The sequence below is a fragment of the Syzygium oleosum genome, unplaced genomic scaffold, assembly GCF_021117445.2.
Source record: "Syzygium oleosum isolate NSW1041296 unplaced genomic scaffold, Sole_v2.1 Sole_v2.01, whole genome shotgun sequence".
Lineage (NCBI taxonomy): Eukaryota > Viridiplantae > Streptophyta > Magnoliopsida > Myrtales > Myrtaceae > Syzygium > Syzygium oleosum.
Genome location: NW_026607485.1, coordinates 31,660,650 through 31,678,390, shown reverse-complemented (window position 1 = coordinate 31,678,390; position 17,741 = coordinate 31,660,650). Strand labels below are relative to the sequence as shown.

General features: G+C 41.3%; 2 protein-coding genes and 1 long non-coding RNA gene across 3 annotated transcripts; 2 read left to right on the top strand and 1 right to left on the bottom strand.

Moving 5' to 3' along the window:
• The first annotated feature begins 3,039 nt into the window (after nt 1-3,039).
• Nucleotides 3,040-8,913, top strand: LOC115692559 (CBS domain-containing protein CBSX1, chloroplastic-like). The gene is made up of 8 exons (XM_030619458.2): nt 3,040-3,374; nt 5,465-5,552; nt 5,622-5,686; nt 6,217-6,265; nt 7,919-7,971; nt 8,352-8,467; nt 8,555-8,612; nt 8,694-8,913. The coding sequence occupies exons 1-8, from the start codon at nt 3,159-3,161 to the stop codon at nt 8,760-8,762; spliced, it is 714 nt and encodes a 237-aa protein (XP_030475318.1). The 5' UTR covers nt 3,040-3,158; the 3' UTR covers nt 8,763-8,913.
• LOC130138195 (uncharacterized) lies at nt 3,381-3,902 on the top strand. Its single transcript, XR_008816617.1, has 2 exons — nt 3,381-3,701; nt 3,801-3,902. It is a non-coding gene; the product is annotated as an uncharacterized LOC130138195 (long non-coding RNA).
• A 2,579-nt stretch (nt 8,914-11,492) lies between the features above and the next one.
• LOC115692541 (ethylene-responsive transcription factor ERF008) lies at nt 11,493-12,873 on the bottom strand. The gene has a single exon (XM_030619428.2). The coding sequence runs from the start codon at nt 12,336-12,338 to the stop codon at nt 11,856-11,858; it is 483 nt and encodes a 160-aa protein (XP_030475288.1). The 5' UTR covers nt 12,339-12,873; the 3' UTR covers nt 11,493-11,855.
• Nucleotides 12,874-17,741: the final 4,868 nt, after the last annotated feature.

Below are 17,741 nucleotides of genomic sequence, written 5' to 3'. Positions count from 1 at the left end.
TTAGAGGAAGCTCTGGAATCTCTTGTAATTGCTTGCATTTATCAACATAGAATTCTCGCAAATTGACATGTTTTTGGATGCATGTTGGCAGATGAGAAATCTTGATTTCTGAAAGATCTAAGCACGTCAACTTTGGAAAACTGGAAGAAGTCCCGAGAAACTCCACTTTTGATAGATTGCAGCCATTTAGGATCAGCCAAAATAGATTTTGGATTCCTATCGTCCTTACCCGTATTAGTTGAATCATCCTATTGTTTGGAAACATGACGGATTTCGAGCATCCTCCAAGATTCAGACGCACGAGCTTTTGCAACCTATAAATGCTAGATGAAAGCCTTACGAGGTTGTCACAATTTGTTAAATCCATATGCTTCATCCAGACAAGATTTTCAATTGATGTAGGAAGTTCTATAATAGTTGCGGCATCTGGTTTAAGATATTCAGAATTTTCCATTGTTTCTGGAACTTGAGGGTTTTAAGAGATTTTGACTTGAGCAGGCAAAGGCAAAATGCTAAGGTTCGAACAGCCATCTATTTCCAAAATCTTTAGCTTGATATCAAAACTACCAGATTGATCAACCTCAACCGATCTTTTACATCCAACAAGAAGAAAGCTCTCGAGATTTGGAAGTGATGAGAGGTCAGGAACGCTAGCCAGTGAATTGCAGCGACTGACAGACAAGTATTTCATTTCTGTAATATGCTGCAAAAACAACTAATGCAGTCGGTAAGCCTCAGAAGTCCTACAACCATGCGAATGTAAACATGTTCGTCAAGATGTGTAACTCCAATGTCCGTCCTCGTTTGGGATGACTAAATTTGACATCGGGTTCGACAGGCTTCTTCAGCCTCGAGCCAAATTCAAGATCTGATTTGAGTCATCGGACCATTCAAGCCATCTTAGCGTGTTGGGCAAACATATAGGTGCTTGTGTAGAGATATGCAGATTTGATGGAATGAGCAATCTAAACCTTTTCAGGTTTGTGAAAGCATCAGGACTGACAGCGATCTCTTCTGGTGTGGAGGAATCTAACACTATGGCCTCTGCTGGATTGTTCCCTAGGGCCTAGGCCACAATAGAGAATGTCAACATTATTCAGGTGTAACACAAAATATGTGCTATGATTTATACAGCCGAGCCATGTAATAGTTAGAGAAAAAAAGAACATAAGTAAAATTGAAATTAACTGATTACGATGTCTTTGGACAGAATTTCGACAACACCATCACAAAACCATACTCTACTGCGTCCGGTAGGATCTTTGGGATTTTCCTGATTGATGATATCTTTACCCATCAACTAAAACAGGTCATGCATTTGCAAGGACTAGTTTTCATATTTTATCAATGATCTCTCCACGAAGAATTTCTATTTCTATAGTTGTGTCAAAATCACAACTGTCAAGAATTTTTTCGATATAATCTATACTCTTCTCCTTGAAGAAACAGGCGACGTCGAGAAAACTCTTCGGGTTTGCATAGCAATGTTTCTGTTCCCAAAAATAATTTTTGATCAGAAATAGTTTTTTCTATTTCTATTTCTTTGAACAGTTTCTGAGCAAAAAATAACGTTTAATGAATCGCACAAAATTTCTATTCCTGGAATAGAAAAGAATAGAAACGCGTTTAGGGCGCGAATGATCCATTTCTATTCCATGGACGAGTTTCTCCCTTCTCGGGCTACCGGCGGAGGATGGCGGGTGGCGGTGGGGGCGGAGGACGGTGGTCGGCGGCGGCAGAGGATGGCGGCCGGCGGTGGGAGGCAGTGGAGCACGGCGGTCAGCGGCGGAGCACGGTGGCGTCGGGCGGCGGTGACGGCAGCGGGGGGCGGCGGCGGGAGGTGGCTGGCGGCAGAGGGTGCCCATCGTCGGTCGATGGAGCACGGCGACCGGTGGAGAAGGATGGCGGCCAATGGTGGGTGACGGCCGGCGTCGGGTGGCCAGAGGCGGGAGGTGGCCGGCGGCCGAGGGCAGCCATCAAAGCTTGTCTTGAGAACTCGATTGATAATTTGTTCTGGAATTAATCCAACCGATCAACATCATCTAGAAGAAGAAAAACTTTTTTGCGATGAAATCTTTCCTGCATCAAACTAATTCCATTGTCGACACTATACACAGTCAATTTTTTATGCAATCTCGTAACGGAACTAGATCCTTGCATTTGTTCCAAGTTTCTCTAACTCTAGGAAACTTGAATCCACATAATGGTCTTGATGTAGCATTGTATACTGCTTTTGCTAAAGTCATCTTCCGTATGCCTCCTCCAGGTCCCCATATACCGATCATGAGTAACATCATCATCTGACTTAGTATGTACTACCGATTTCATCTTTTCCACTTGATAATCTATTCCCTATGCCTCCTTCGTGTCCTCATTTACCCTAAACTTTTTTTCGGGATACCAAAAATCCCAACCTTCTGCCTGTGTGACACATTACCTTCCGTTAAGATTTCATCAATGAACACCGTTAAAAATCTACCTTTATAGATGCCGAAAAGCAAATGGCATTGGCATGACGTCCATGTAGATAACGTTATTTTGCCTGGAAAATCATTTGACAAAATATTGACGCAGGGTAAATATATCATATAGGAACAAGCTTGGGGCTTTTTATGTCATAAGAAAAGTTTATGGTAAATGTGTCAGAGTGGATATACTTTTGAGATTTTTTTATGATGAATGTGTCACAGTAAGCATAGTTTGGATATTTTGTTGTCTTTTCCCTTTATCCAAATAATAATCTTTAACCATGCATCCTATATGGGAACATCGGGTCTAATAATACAACGAAAGCAAAACAAAATTCGTGCATTTATTGTAATTTATCCATAAGCTACGATAAATTATTTGTGAAATGAAAGTCGTGACTTTTGGATAAAAAAAAATTGGGAGGCAGCATTGGCGCCGTCGCCACCGCATGGTCGGCCGCTAAAAATATCGTTTTTCTTCTCGGAGCAAAAAGAAAAAAGAAAAATCACCAATTATCGTAAAAAAGAAAGGAAAAAAAAAGAAATTTCAAAGAATAAAATCATCTTCGTCGGTGCTGCTGTCTGCTCTCTCCGGTTTCTCCGAACTCCGGCGGAAACCAGAGAACCCCTCTCTCTCTCTCTCTCGCTGACGTCATCGGCCTACGGAGCAAGCAGAGTCGCCGGCGAACGATGGACGCAGTACTCTCTCCGTCGCTCTCGCCGTCCCGCCCTCGCCTCCGCTCCGCCGCTTGCCTGATTCGTCCGCCGCCGCCGTCCGTCGTTCCGGCCTCCGGGCTCGGCCGTCTCCTCCCCAATCCGGCTTCGGTCTCCGCGAATCGGGTTCCAGGTCTCTGCAAATCCCCCGCCGTCGCCGCCAGCGGCACCCTCACGGCTAATCCCGTGCCGGTTCGTCGCTTTCTCTCTGTCTCTCTCGCGCTCTCATTTTCGTGTTTCTTGTCCTCCGCGCTTAATCGGTTTGGAAATCTCTTTGATGTTTTTCTGCGCTTTGCGATTCTTTGGTGGAATGTATTTGTAATCTCTCTGGGCGAGGCTGTGTTTGCGATGTGCAACCTCAGATGAATTTGAGGGCGCTGGTGTTTGTTAGGAAGTCGAGTCTCTTGTGCCGGTTATGATCGTATGACATTGCATTCCAGGGGATTAGTGAGTCTCATGTTGAGCAATCGGAAAAAGTTTGTTTCCGCTAGTTCACTGAGCTTGGCTCGACTTTATCCGGTATAAGATTTGCATCGTCAGTATTGCAAATGACTATACTAAGTTTCTCTTCTGACCTAGTTTAGTTACTCCTAAGGTTTCTACTGTGTAATTTGCTAGGACTGCAAGCGTTTCGCTCTGAATCATGGTCAGCTTTCATGGATGAGTCGGGTTTTGTTATCCCCCCCAACACCACTTTTAGAGGTGATTTAGTGGCAATATCGAGATGGGTCTCCTCTGGTAAATGTGGTCTGCAGTTGCTGTGCCGTGATAGCTTTAGCAGCTGAGAGCAGGAATATTTCTATATTGTGCATTGGAGCACAAATAGAACAATTAGCTACAGTTGATTTATGTATACTTTGTGATCAATTCCGGAAGCTTTTTGCAGCATGCTTTGATACCACACCAGAGCTTATGCCTATTTTTTCTCGGAAGAGGAACAGAATCGGTTGAATACATCAGTGTATTAGTTGCAGAATTTAGGACTATCCCAAGCGGCATTTCGTTGATCTTGTGAATGATTGAGCTGCCAGCTTGCACAGTTTTGCTAGAAATCAGTAGTTCGATGTTTTGCTCCAGGTCCCTCAAATCAATCAATCATGTGCATAGCTCACTTGGGTTAGGTGTTCCTTTTTTTTTTTGTTCATGTGATCAAGATGGATGCTGTGTGTCTGCATCCCTTTTATTATATTATGCCTGAGATTCTTCAAGGTATACATATGTTCTGCTTGTACCGTCTTTGGAAATGTAAAGTTATATTATTCTCCGTGACATCTTGTTACTGAGAAATCTCCTTCTGGTTTGGTTTGTTATTTTAGATTCCCCATTGCTCTTACCTTTGGCTTATTGGTTGGAGTTGTATCTTCAAACCTTTTAGGCATCAGTCAAGTTGGGCTTCTGATCCTTAGGTTGCGGGAATTGTGTAGAACTACCATAGTACCATGCATGGAGAATGAATGCAGAACTTAAAAGAGTTGAAAAAAATCGGAATATAGTTTTCCAAACACTCATTAACCTATTAAAGAAAGAAATTTTTTTTTTTTTTTTTTTTGATAATCGAGGTGTCCGCGCGGCCGGCGAGCTAGGGCTCAAACCAGCGGTGATGCCCGACTAGTCCTCGAGGGGGGCTAGCGCAGCATCCCACCGCCACGACCCCCCACTTAAATCACCGATGGGCGAGTTTTGAACCCAGGACCTCTCGTGAAAGGAACCAAGTGCAAACCAACGCGGCCACCGATGGGTGGGTAAAGAAAGAAAGTTTTCAAAGCATGCATCTTCCAAAGAGGCATCTTGGATTATCCATCTCTAGCTTTCCCATAATGACCTTCAGAGTTTCATGGAACTAGTTCGTTCATGCTGTTCCGTGGTAGGAGAAACTATGAAAACAGGAGAGATATGGGGATCTTCTTGCATCCTTTAGCTTTTGCAACATTTGCAAATGTTTGTGTATCATAATTCCATTTTTATCTTTGATGGTTACTGATGCATGAGTAAAGGCACTATCCTGCCTGTCAATCTACCTTGTGAGTTGTGACATGGGAAAAGAAGTTCCGCGAGTAGATGAACATAGCGAATCTCTTAAAGTTTTGTATCTGGTCCTCTTTCTGCCAGATATGAATGTTTTAATTCATATGAAGTACACTACATTTTCGGATTTCATATGGTTTCCCATGTCTTCAACAAGTGCATTTTAGAGTCATACTATTTAATAAGACGGCTTATGTCATGTATCATCCTAGAATTTCTGCATAGTATTTACATATTTGTTTTCCTGTTTCAATTAGCCAAAAAGTAGCGTATACACAGTTGGTGACTTCATGACAAGAAAAGAGGATCTGCATGTGGTAAAGCCATATACAACTGTAGATGAAGGTATTTCTGAATATCATGTTTCTGGAAATTTTGAAGATGTCAGGATTTTTACTCATCTTGTTTTATCAGCATTGGAGATGCTTGTGGAGAACAGAATCACTGGTTTTCCTGTAGTTGATGATGACTGGAAATTGGTATGCTTCTTGTTCTCTCCTTTTTGCTAATTGTGGCCTTGTTGATTTGAATATTGCTGCTCACTGATCAGAAACCCATAGCCATATGTTTTTAGAAAGGCAAGTTTTGAGATGCTTTAATCAAACTACAAATTGTGCTTAGTTGGTAGGGCTTGGCACCATATTTTCAGAGGGAGCAGAGTGTGTTGTATATCCTGATCCTGTTGACCCGCATGCCTACTGGTTCTGCTAGATTAAATAGGCTTCAAACATCGTTTATTTGTTCTCTGTACCGATTTTTTCTCCCCTCATCTCCCAAGTATGGCCTTAGCTGCTAGCTTCTTCACGGCAAATCTTCAACTTATAATTGTTGATCTATTTCCTTCTTTTCATTGTACTTAACAATCAGCACTTTTCTGTGAGTCTGCTGTTTTGCTACTATGTCGATCTGTCATCCAAGTTTGGTTGCTCATTCTGTGACATCCGTTCCCTGTGATGGGTAAGTCATTAGATTCCCATGATAAATGCTCATGAGTGGCTTTTTTTGGCAGGTTGGTCTTGTTTCTGATTATGATTTGTTAGCTTTGGACTCTATATCAGGTACCATTGATATTTTTTTGTTGCCTTTATTAGACATTTTAGGAAACTTCTCGAAATTCATGTGTATCGTTAGCAATTTCATGAGGTCCTTCTTAGTTGTTGGCGTTCTGTGTTTTCTCTCCTTATGTTTAACGTTTTAAATCTGGCAAGCGTAATAGCACAAACTGCATTTGGCATCGGTGGTGTTATGTCAACTCAGTATTGAGCTTCCCATTTTTTGTAATAAAACATTTTAAAGTCAACAGTATTTACTAGAAACTCGGTTGAAATAGATTCAGAGAACGTAATTCTTGCAAAAAGAATATCTGAAATTGTATTGTTCCTGCATCCATAATGTTTCTACAATACCTATACCTTAATTTGATCAAAGGAAAAATGGCAGGAGGTAATAATGCTAATGTGGTATTCAAGGGGACTTGGTGATATTCTTAAGTTAAGACAGAGAAATCAAAGCCATGAGATGATCTGTAAAACTATCAAAATATTTAACTTACTAGTTCCTCTCATATGGGTGTAATATTTGTACATCTCTATGGCCGTGCATAGATGCCCTCTCTTTGAGTTGGGAATGATTCTGCTGGACTTCTGCGATTATTGTTATTGGTGCTTAGTGTTTACTAGTTTTCTGCCCTGTTGTAAAAATCACCCGATTCACGATTCGAATGGCACGATTTGTTTGAGTGCACCCTTCAAACAATTCGTCTTGCATTCGTCAATCATAAGAGTGCATGATCGTAAGTGAATTGTACGATTCGTCTCTGATACGATGCAAATCGTAGGATTCTGCAATTCTCTACAATTCGGGAGAACAACCACAATTTGCACTATTAGGCTTTATAATAGAGGTTTGGCTCAAAAGTATTGGGTTCTAAAGAGAAAAATTTTCAAAAATTGAAAAGAACAAGTGAAGAGAAAAAAGATAAGAAAATGTGCAAACATGCCAGAAGACCTTTGTTCTCTCAGCCCTCTGGGTAGCGTAGGAACTCGAAAAGCTGCTAGACTGCTTTTCGTCGGTTCTTGACCAGCCGTCACCGGCTCAACACCAACTGTTGCCACCTCTGGCGACAATGCCAGCCGTTGGCACCTCCGGTGCTGGCCATCACACCTCTGACCATCCTATTTTGCTTTTTTAAATCGCATGCTTGGACAAGAGTCACAGATTGAGTATCTAGGATTAGTCTCGTCTTTTTAGCTGGCTTCGACAGACTATAATCAAGTCCTGATTATTTTGTATATGTTGAAGTTTTTAAATGTGGTTGACAGTTTTTTTTCCTTTTAAGTGTTTGAGGCCTTTTTTTTTTGTCATTTTGCACCTCTATAATATTCAGAAGTTAGAAGTTAAATTGGGTATTGACCATAGAGCAGTGTCAGTTTTGGGTATAATTTTCTCAACAGTATTTACTATAACATGCTTTTTATGTCCATTTTGCAATAAGTAGCATAATTTTAGTAATAAATGCTTATTTTTTTGGAGTTCTTTTACAATTCTTACCGAATGTAACGATTGGCGATCCAGAAAATGAGGTTTACGATTCACGATTCGAATTTCGACTTGGAAACAGTGGTTGTTTTTGGAAATGCTGACTATCTGCAGATGTTTCGATGCTTCATGAGTTTAATGAGTGACTGATGTCATATGCACATCTTCATTAGGTGGTGGGCGAGCTGACAACAGCATGTTCCCTGAAGTTGACAGCACATGGAAAGTGAGTAAGAGCTCTTCTTTTAGAGATGTAATTATGTAAGTTTAAGCATATAACAGTGTAGGGTTGTGTTAGATGTGAAATCTTTGCCGGGCGGTGAGAGCAGATAAAGATTTTGCAATTTTTTAGTTCATTAGGCTAAATAAAGAAACTTAGCGTCAAATTTCAGAGTAGAGTATTTAATTATAAAATTTTAATCGAGCATCTAGAAGTCAGTCGTGACGACTGCCCCCATCAGACCCTCCCTGGTTCCATCATTGATGTGGGGTATCCAGGAAGCACTTTTGGAGCAACTGCTGCTGCTAATATACAGAGAAACTGTCTTTCATATTTGCCTCGGGAGTACCTGATGATATACATACATATTGACAATGATCTTGCAGACCTTCAACGAAGTGCAGAAATTGCTCAGCAAGACCAATGGCCAAGTGGTTGGTGATTTGATGACACCGGCTCCTGAAGTTGTCCGTGAGACCACAAATCTCGAGGATGCTGCCAGGTTCTGTCTATATCTTTTCCTTCGATCCTTCTGCCTCTTGTCGGTGTTCTTTCCTGTTAACTTTTCCCTCCATGCATTTAATGTCAGGATATTGCTTGAAACAAAATATCGTCGACTTCCAGTTGTAGATGCTGAGGGAAAGCTGGTAAGAGATCATTTGTTGCCTCTCAATAAGTTGTATCGATTATGGTTTCTGGTTTTATTAACCCAGTTTCTCGTTACGAAGGTCGGCATCATCACAAGAGGGAATGTTGTAAGAGCTGCCCTTCAAATAAAACATGCCAATGAAGTGTAAGCGAAGTACCTGTTGATCAATTGAAGCATTTGAGGAAACTGGGGTTGGAAAGGAGGATTGGTTTTCTCTCGCAGGTTGAAAAGCAATGCTGCTTCTATTTATCAAGTTTTGCTTTGTATGACGGGAACTGACCTGATTGGAATCGTATAAATATATATAAGAGTATCAACCAGGAATTGATTAGTGTTAGTCACTGCCTTCAGCGTTCTTGGTTAGTATTCTTGAAAGACAAAAAGAAAGGTGAAGGAAAGAAAATGACAGATTTTAGCTCGAAAACGCTGCAGAAGTTGGTAGTGGCTGAACGGAAATAGGACTAATCGATCTTCTAGCCTCTGTCTGCTTGTTGAACTTAGGCATGAGATTAGCGAAATGGTTCTGAATCTTTTCTAAGTTGAAAGATGAACGACAGATGAATTTTTTCCCCAAGTTTTGAAGATTCGTGGGAGTACTTATGGAATTGGGAAGTGTCAGAGCCTAATGAAAATATAAGTCCATTATAGTTTATAGTTCCTAACACTGTTCAAACAAGAAATAGGGAAGGAATAACAATAGCGGCAATCCAATTAGATTTAACAGTCCATTAACAACAAAAACACATGAAATCGCTAATTAGCAACTTTAGAGCAAATCATCTGCCTGTTCTTTTATCCACTTCTTCATCAAGGCTGATCCTAAATCAATCTAGTTGAGAAATCGATAAAATCTCACTGTTCTGCACATTTTTCCCGATTTCATCGACATGACCGATTGTGATTTGACAATGATTTGACTAATTTTTCGATTTCGAGTACGAGTGAAATCTTTTTGACCAAACTTGAGTCGCAAATTGTACGATTCCATGATACCTTTGATGACATTGGTAAAGACCGGCAATATGCTGGTTGATTGCTCCGGGCCGTAAAAGTTTGGCAGTCTTCCATCAAATGACCAAATTCCCTAGGAAAGCACAAACTTATGCGTTTGGCCCCGCTCCAACTTTCAAATGTGCCAAAATCAAGCGCCAATTTCTAGTCGAGGTCTAACCTTGGCACCTGCTAAAGCTGCTGTCCATGAACGTCAAAAAGCTAACAACCTGTCCTCGGATGCACACTGTGCACCTCATGGACGTTGCTGAAGTGCACTATTGGGCTGGAGGCTGGCTGTCATTTCATAAAAACTACAATAGGACTGTAAGAGAGAGTTGTTCCAAGGAGCAAAGCTAGATGGTTATCTTCAATCCTAGAAAGAGTAACGGATCACCCAAATCCATAATTCTTTCTTGAATTTTCCCCCCATTGGCCTAACCGAAGGGCCTCATGGAACGATGTGGTCTCCTGCTCAGCAATGCACGTCAGCAGCGTCCGTGAGTTGCTCGGTGCACATCAGATGACGGGTCGAATTTTTAATGTCAAAAGTGAACGGCAGCTTAATAGGTACCGGCTTTGGATCTCGACCGAGAAATTGATGCCTTTTCTTCTCAGCACATTAATCATAAGTTGATGCTCTTTCCGGGGAATTTGTCCCCAAATCTATCAGAGGGTGTCGTGATATATGTTCCCATTTGTAAGCATTCAGCGGACGGCGGTATCATGATAATAACAATGCTCCAGTTTCAAAGACCTGCAACTAAGAACAGCACTCTGATCACTCGCACAGTATGAAGCAAATGCTTGGATGAAACCTTCCAAACTGGTCTGAAGCTATCCATTGTCGAAAGAGAAGCAAAGCATTTGTTGCTGCTGTCAATTTCGAAGCGAACAAATGACACACCAAAGGGGGAAAAGCCCGTTGTTTTCTTTAAATTATAAAAAATGATTCAATATTGCTTAGGTACAATGCGTTTTAAAGCAATTGCTCTTCATTTAAATACACTTCGGTCTTCTTTTTTGGTGTCGATTACACTTCTTGAAAGTAGAGGTTTGTCTCATACTCCATGTTGATTCATACTAAATACAATACACCGAAATTTCGGTACAACAGCAAAAAACAGCCAGAAACTTCTGTCACAGCTTAAGTTGTTGGATCTTCCCTCCAATTTAAAATGTGAGTACACACACTCCTCAAACATATTCTGAGAAATCAAGTCAATTAATACTTCCAAGGAAATGTAAGGTTCACATTGGACCCCATAGCAGAAACATATTAAGTCCGACGTTTGTTATAGTGCTATGGTGAGCTCAATCACAATCCTTTCCTTATATCTTTCTCCATATCATTTAGGTCAAGTGGCCCACAACCCACCCATCTGATGTTGCGATTGCCAGAGCTACATCTTCTAGGCATACCGAGTTTTCAATTCGAGCAATGCTATAGACACAAAGACATCACGAATCAGATCGCTATGGTAAATTTTTTGTTTTCAGTGTTCATATAGCCCGGTTATTCAAATTTGGCAGACATCCATCCCCTTTGCAAATAGGTCAAGAAACAAAAGAAGACAGACAATCTGGGGTTTGCAGTAGGAACACAGCCCCATGCACCAACCAGTGCCCACAACTCATCATTAGCAGCAGTTACAAAAGGTCTTTCTCACATCCTTTTCTGCTTTAGCAGTTTAAGGCGTGCCCACTTTGCTTCCAACTGCTCCTTAGTAGGCCATCTCTCTCTCTCTCTCTTCAGCTGATGTTTAGTCATTGCAATACCGAAAAGAAGGAAGAGAGAGAAATAGAACGATACCATCTAAAGAACTATGTACCACAAACAAAATTATGATCAGTGAAGAAAGAGAGAGGCATAGGAAGAAGATGGCTCTGCATCAAACCCAACTGATTAATTTACATTTCACCTTCTTTTTCCTCTTACACCATCGGAAATCTTTGATGATCAGATCCCAAAAAGCTAACTCAAAAGGGCTAATAAGATTAATTAGAGGTACTATGGACTATCTAACTCATCTGGTATAAGCCTCATCATTTCCTTAAGCCATTCACACAACCCAGTGAATTACTGGCAAGTAGCATCTAAAGCCCGTTGCAACCGCATGCAGAAGGCTGACCTGAACCGAGTGCATGCACCCGCTATCATAATTCGAGAGAGAGAGAGAGAGAGAGAGAGAGAGAGAGAGAGAGAGAGATCATCCTCTTGCTCTCTAACCCCAACACACCCTTTTGGTGATCATATTGAGTCCTCAGGATCATCAGGCATCTTGTTCAGATCAACCCTCTCCAAAACCCCAACACACTTCTTGAACTGATCATCGCCCCCCTTATCGTTACCCTCTAGCTTCAACTCGCGGCTTATCAGCGCGGCATCCACCCGAGCCCCGACCTCTGCTGCCTTCTTCCTGATGGTAGCCGCCGACATGTCACCCCCTCCTCCCGCCTCCTCCTCCTCCTCCGCCGCCGCCGCCGCCCCCGCCACGAACTCCGGGAAATTCAACCTCGCCGACGGGCCCCGGAGGTAGAACACCGCCGTGTCGTAGGCCCTCGCCGCCGCGACCGGGGTGGAGTACGAGCCGAGCCAGATCCTCGACCTCTTGTTGGGCTCTCTTATCTCGGCCACCCACTTGCCCCACTTCCTCATCCTTATGCCCTTGTAGGTCCTCTCCCTCTCCATCGCCACGCCCCTCTTCCTCTCCCCACCTCCTTCCGCTTCCATTTGAAAACAGCTTCTAAACAAGAAGAAGAAGAAGAAGAAGAAGAAGAAGCAGAACAAGGGTCTTGATATATATATCTTGCTGAAGGTGATGAAGAAGAGAGAAAAGGTGAATTTTCATGGAAAAGAAACGGCAGAGAGAGAGAGAGAGAGAGAGAGAGAGAGAGAGATATCAAGAATCAGAGACAGGCCTAGTTAAGAGGGCAAGGCTTTTGTTTTGGATTTCCTGCCATCTTGGCAACTAAGGTTGTCATCTGGGTAAGGCTCCACGTTGAATTCCACGAACCATATCCCCTCCTCATTTCTTAAACAAAACAAATCGGGCTACACCATTAATCAAAACAGGAGGGGGGGTGCGAGGTAAAACACATAAAAAAAAACTTCACCGACAGAATCTCGGTGATCTCTGTACGAACGCGGGGGGGTGGGGGCGGCTCGTGTTCCCCCTCTTTCCCTTAAATACGCGAATAGCGATCGCCCCTGACAGATCGTGTGGTCACAACAACACGGAGGAGGAGGAGGAGGAGGAGGAGTAGGGGGGTCTCTGGCCTCGTGCGGACTTCATCAACCATCGCAGTTTTTCTTTCTATCTTTTCTTTCTTTCTTCCTTTCTTTTTACAGCAGCGAAGTTGTTATATAAAAACGGGGGCGTGGCGGTGGCGGTGGCGGTGATGCTGGTCCTTGGCCTGTGCGGCTCCAGTGATGTGGAAAGATCGAAAGGGTTTGCGGGAAAGAAAAAAAAACTTAAAAAGAAGGGTCGGGTCAGGTCAGGTCATTCGTCATGGGAAAGGTAAAGGAAAGGAAGGAGGAGGAGGCCAAGAAAAGAAAAAAAGGAAAAAAGAATATTTTTTTCTCGGGATATTTTCTGCGATCTCGTGCGATTTCTTTATTAGGGTTTGATTGATTGATGCTCTCTCTTTCCTTTCCTTTTTTTTAACTTTTCATTTTTTTTTAATTTTTCTTTACTTTTAATATATTTTTTTAATTTTTTTTAATTAAGGACAAGGGAGGCAAAGACAGATGTTGGGCAGGTCGGTGGTCGGTGGATGGATACCGTTAGGAATTGACTTTTCCCCCCACGCAATAACGAGAATTCCTTTCTTTATTGCGCCGAATTCCCTCTTTTGCCCTTCGCGGGAGTGGGTCCGCCCGGGGGCACGCGAGGGGCGGTTCCGTCATTCCGTGCGGCGGGCCCCACCCCCCACCCCCTCACGTCGAATTTCTATGACGAGGTCCTCTTTGCTAATGGTCCGTCCGGATGATAATTATTGCGAATGGTGACAACATATGGACTGCTAATCACCAAAGGAATTCCCTTCCGTTTTTTTTATTTTATTTTATTTTATTTATATGGTTTTCGTGGGGTTCACATTAGATTACCAAATTGATGAGCAACCGTGTGTGGAGAGGTGAGGAAAATGTATCGAGATGAAAGAGATTGCTGACATAAATGGTGATTCCGACGTCTTCTAATTCGGACAAATTGGCCTCTGGCCGCCCTTGTCCCGGGCCCCGGCTATTTAAATCGATTTACTTTTTGGGGTAAGTGCACTGAAAGTTCAAAGTTTTGTTACGAAAGTACAATCGAGTTATAAAACTTGCAAAAAGTGCAATCGAGTAATAAAACTTGTCAAATTGATTCAATTGAGTTATTTGTTAACTCAGTCAAATTTGGCTAACGAAAATGCTAACATGACTTTTATTAAATATTTCCTCTCTCCTATGTAACGATGACGTGGCTAAAATGAACATAAGGTTAAAACGACGTCGTTTTGGTCAAAATATGATTTTTAAAATACTTTTTATTTAAGTTTAAAATAAGCTAAATTTAAAATTTTTTTAAAAAAGAAAAACAAGAGGGGTTAAGATACAGACGACTGAGGGCCACAAGCCCTTGCGTCGTCGCTCCCCCACCATCGCCGAAAAGGGCTGGAGAGGGTAGGGGATGGCCGACAGGGGTCGCTAAGCCCTCGGCAACCACGTCATCACTACATGGGATAGATAAAATAATAAAAAAAATCATGTCAATATTTTCCGTTAGCCAAATTGAATGGAATTAATGGGAGGACTTGATTGAACCAATTTGATAAGTTTTAGAACTTGATTGCACTTTCGTGACAAGTTTTAGGACTTTCAGTATACTCATCCCTTATTTTTTCAATGGAAAAGTTCGAAAAGTTTCAAATGATTTTCCTTCCGAATATTGGAAATGGTATGGGAATTCCTAAAAAACGCTCATTCAATTAAACATGAATGAAGTACAAGTATGTTTTCAAACAATTTGAAAGAAAAATTACGCACTATCGCAAAAGTTACGATGTTGAATAGATTTGGTGTCTTAAGCGTCGTGTCCTTTACCATGATTCGGATGATGGAGAGTCGTCGTCATTGTTCTCTTGTTCACGTTGGACATGTTTGATCGAAGTCAATTCTGGCAAAAACCAACGATACTTTTCGACAACCATTTCTAAGTTTTTCGCAAACAAATGACACTTATTGTCGTTCAAGAACTATGGGATACTTTTGAGCTTGGACTCTAATGGTACCATAGACGCTGATGGGGTCAATAAGTCACAAAGAATCGGAAAAAGGTGGAGTCCCTCTTCCACCATTTCCAAACATCGCCGTTATCTTTGCCAACTCAATGTAATTGCAGCATTTCATTACCAATTATATCTCCAACTCATTGGCATAGGAGGACAAAGAGCTAGCGGAAGGCTATAAGGTGTTCCTCTTCAACGAAGTAGAGACCATACATATTTCTGGGCACTGTTCAATGAGGGCGCCATCCCCGTTCATAAGATGGAACTCGTTGTATTGAGTCGACTAGCGTATGCAACATATATCTTCCGGAGCCAATTCCTCACTCTGCTCCCCCTAAACCTCCATACACCTACCACAATTTTAGTAATATAAAACAAGGAGAGTTTCAAACATATTAAACATTTGAGGTGAATATAATAATGAAATTTTATTATTGTGAAATTTACATATGATTTTACGTATTAATATCTGTGTATTTTCAAATTTCAAACATATTAAACATTTTGCATTCAGTAAAATCAATTTGTGTTGCAAGATGCAAAAAGAAGAAGAACAAAACGAAAATAAAATGTAAAAGTCTAATCATATATTGAGCTATGCTAGCTCAGCTTATAGCTAGGCTTCTCAAAGTGAGCTTGATTTTGTCCTTGAGCATCGAGTCGCATCGATTTTGAGCTTTAAAATACTAAAGCGCTCTAAAATATTTAATTTGTGTAGTCTGTGAATCTCAATTTAGCTCGTGCTAAATTGAGCTTGAGGATGTATGAGTTTAACTTGAGTATAAACTAAAATTGAATTCATTAACTCATTTACCAAGTTAAGCTCGTATTTGGAAAATTTAACCCAATCAAGTTTGGGTGAAGTACCAAATCGTATCTCTAAATATAGTCATAAAATCTCATAGAAAGCATGCATGACAGGTTTCCTCTTGGGAAAAGGGTTCGATCCCTCTCATCTCCAAATTGTTCTCATCAACATCGGCTATGTCACGTAGGACAGCCGCCGTCCACGTTAACGATTTCCGACTAAAATTGACCGAATGGACTCAATTGACAAATCGTGAAAATGTTTAGGACTTAATTGGTAAAATTAAAATGTTTAAGACTGAATTGGTCAAAATGTAATAGGTCTAGGATTTTTTGGACGATGTTCCCTTTTTGTAATCCACCGATCAAGAATGGAGGAAGACGTAGAAATGCAATAATAAAAAATAAATGAACTGAATATTACCAATCACATGGTTGGTTTAATGATCTATGATGTGGTTTGCAAGTCAAATGTCATAGGTCCGGTTCCCCAGTCTATCACCGATTTTAGGCTTTTGATTACTCCATGGATAACAGGTTTTGGTTTAGGTATACTGCCGGTTTTGGACTTCCCCACTCATACTTGGTGAGGCTACGGCGACACGGCTTGCCAAGTGGGCAGCTGGTGCTTCGTTGGTGCCTTGAAGCGATCTTCCCAGCAGTGAGTGAGATAGGTCTCAACCTCGTCTGAATCCTTTTTTTTCGCGAAAAAGCAACTTCAAGAATATAAAATGAAATCGATAGCCACCTTCACAGAGCATGCAACATCAAGAATATGAACAAACCCAAGAAAAAGAATAAATATGAATAACAACAAAAGCTAGAACGGCATGACAACCGATGTAGGATTGCAGCTACACTTAAAGATAAGTATTGCATTAGATGAAGACAGAAAACCTGCTTTTTTATATAATCTAGGTTTTCTCAATCATGCATCCCCAAGATTCCCTCCACAAATCATGTGGACGTGTTTGGTTACTTTGACAATCTTTTTTTAATGCATTTCCGAGGATTCGAGTTTCCAGCCAAACTTTTGTCCGCAATCAGTGACAATTGTTAATCAATTCCTCCAACAGCGAGAGAGAGAGAGAGAGAGATTACTAAACAATTGCTACGTCAAATCAGTTCCCTCCACGTTTCTTTGCTGGTTAATCTGTTCGCGGACTTCTTGCTAAAGCAAACTCGTTTTATAACACATCAATGAAACTCATGTTTCCTACAGAAATGTAGACAGGATAGTGTGTTGTACAGTTCTTGTACTGGTGAGTTTGTTCACAAACCATAGAACCAATAAGTCAAACTCTTCTGTGCAGCTGTGTGCTATGGGGGTTCAACTTTCTGTTGCTGCTCTCGACCAAGAAGATTTAGAAGAGCAACGTCAACTAACGCGATTCGCAATGTTTTGTGCCGGAAGGGTCGGGACCTTTCATATTGCTGTACGTCATTCGTTGAAAGAGGCACTTGCATCTCAAGGAAGGTGAAAAACAAAAGGAAGAAAAGGCGCATGATGACAACGGCAACCCATTAATATGACGTCGGAAATAATGATGAGACTCGATTGCTTGACTGAAGAAGTTACTTGTCTTTGCAAATGGTCTTATATCTGATTTTCTCTCCCCATGTTCCTAAGTTTTGTTTAAATTTCTGGTTGGTGATTCTAGACAGAATTTCCACTCTGAATTGAAGACTTTGCAAATGTCTTCATACTTCATTCGAGTCTTCTATGAATGATTTGCATACAAGAACGAGACGAGCAGTCACTTACTTCTTCGAATGTGACTTCATAGTCAACTTTGGCATGGATTTTTTTTTAGAGTTGTGGCCTACAATAAATAGAGTGGTTGGAAGTTGGACAGGAGTTTAGTTGGGCAAATAAGATTACTTGAATGAGTGTGTGCTGATTTTCATTGGTTGCAGCTTAGACTAGCAACCTGGAAATTTCATTTATGGCTAAGGATATGAGATGATGGATTCAGATTTTTGTCATGCAGTTGATAGAATAGTGAAGTTTTTCTGGGGTTGTTAAGCAGAGACTTTGAAAAGGGAGAGGCCAGTC

Bases quoted from the DNA above. Each gene is read 5' to 3' on its own strand.
- LOC115692541 (XM_030619428.2), bottom strand. From the start codon at position 12,338: ATGGAAGCGGAAGGAGGTGGGGAGAGGAAGAGGGGCGTGGCGATGGAG.
- LOC115692559 (XM_030619458.2), top strand. From the start codon at position 3,159: ATGGACGCAGTACTCTCTCCGTCGCTCTCGCCGTCCCGCCCTCGCCTC. The intron at 5,553-5,621 runs GTATTTCTGAAT...TTGTTTTATCAG, and splicing joins ATATACAACTGTAGATGAAG to CATTGGAGATGCTTGTGGAG. The intron at 7,972-8,351 runs GTGAGTAAGAGC...ATGATCTTGCAG, and splicing joins AAGTTGACAGCACATGGAAA to ACCTTCAACGAAGTGCAGAA.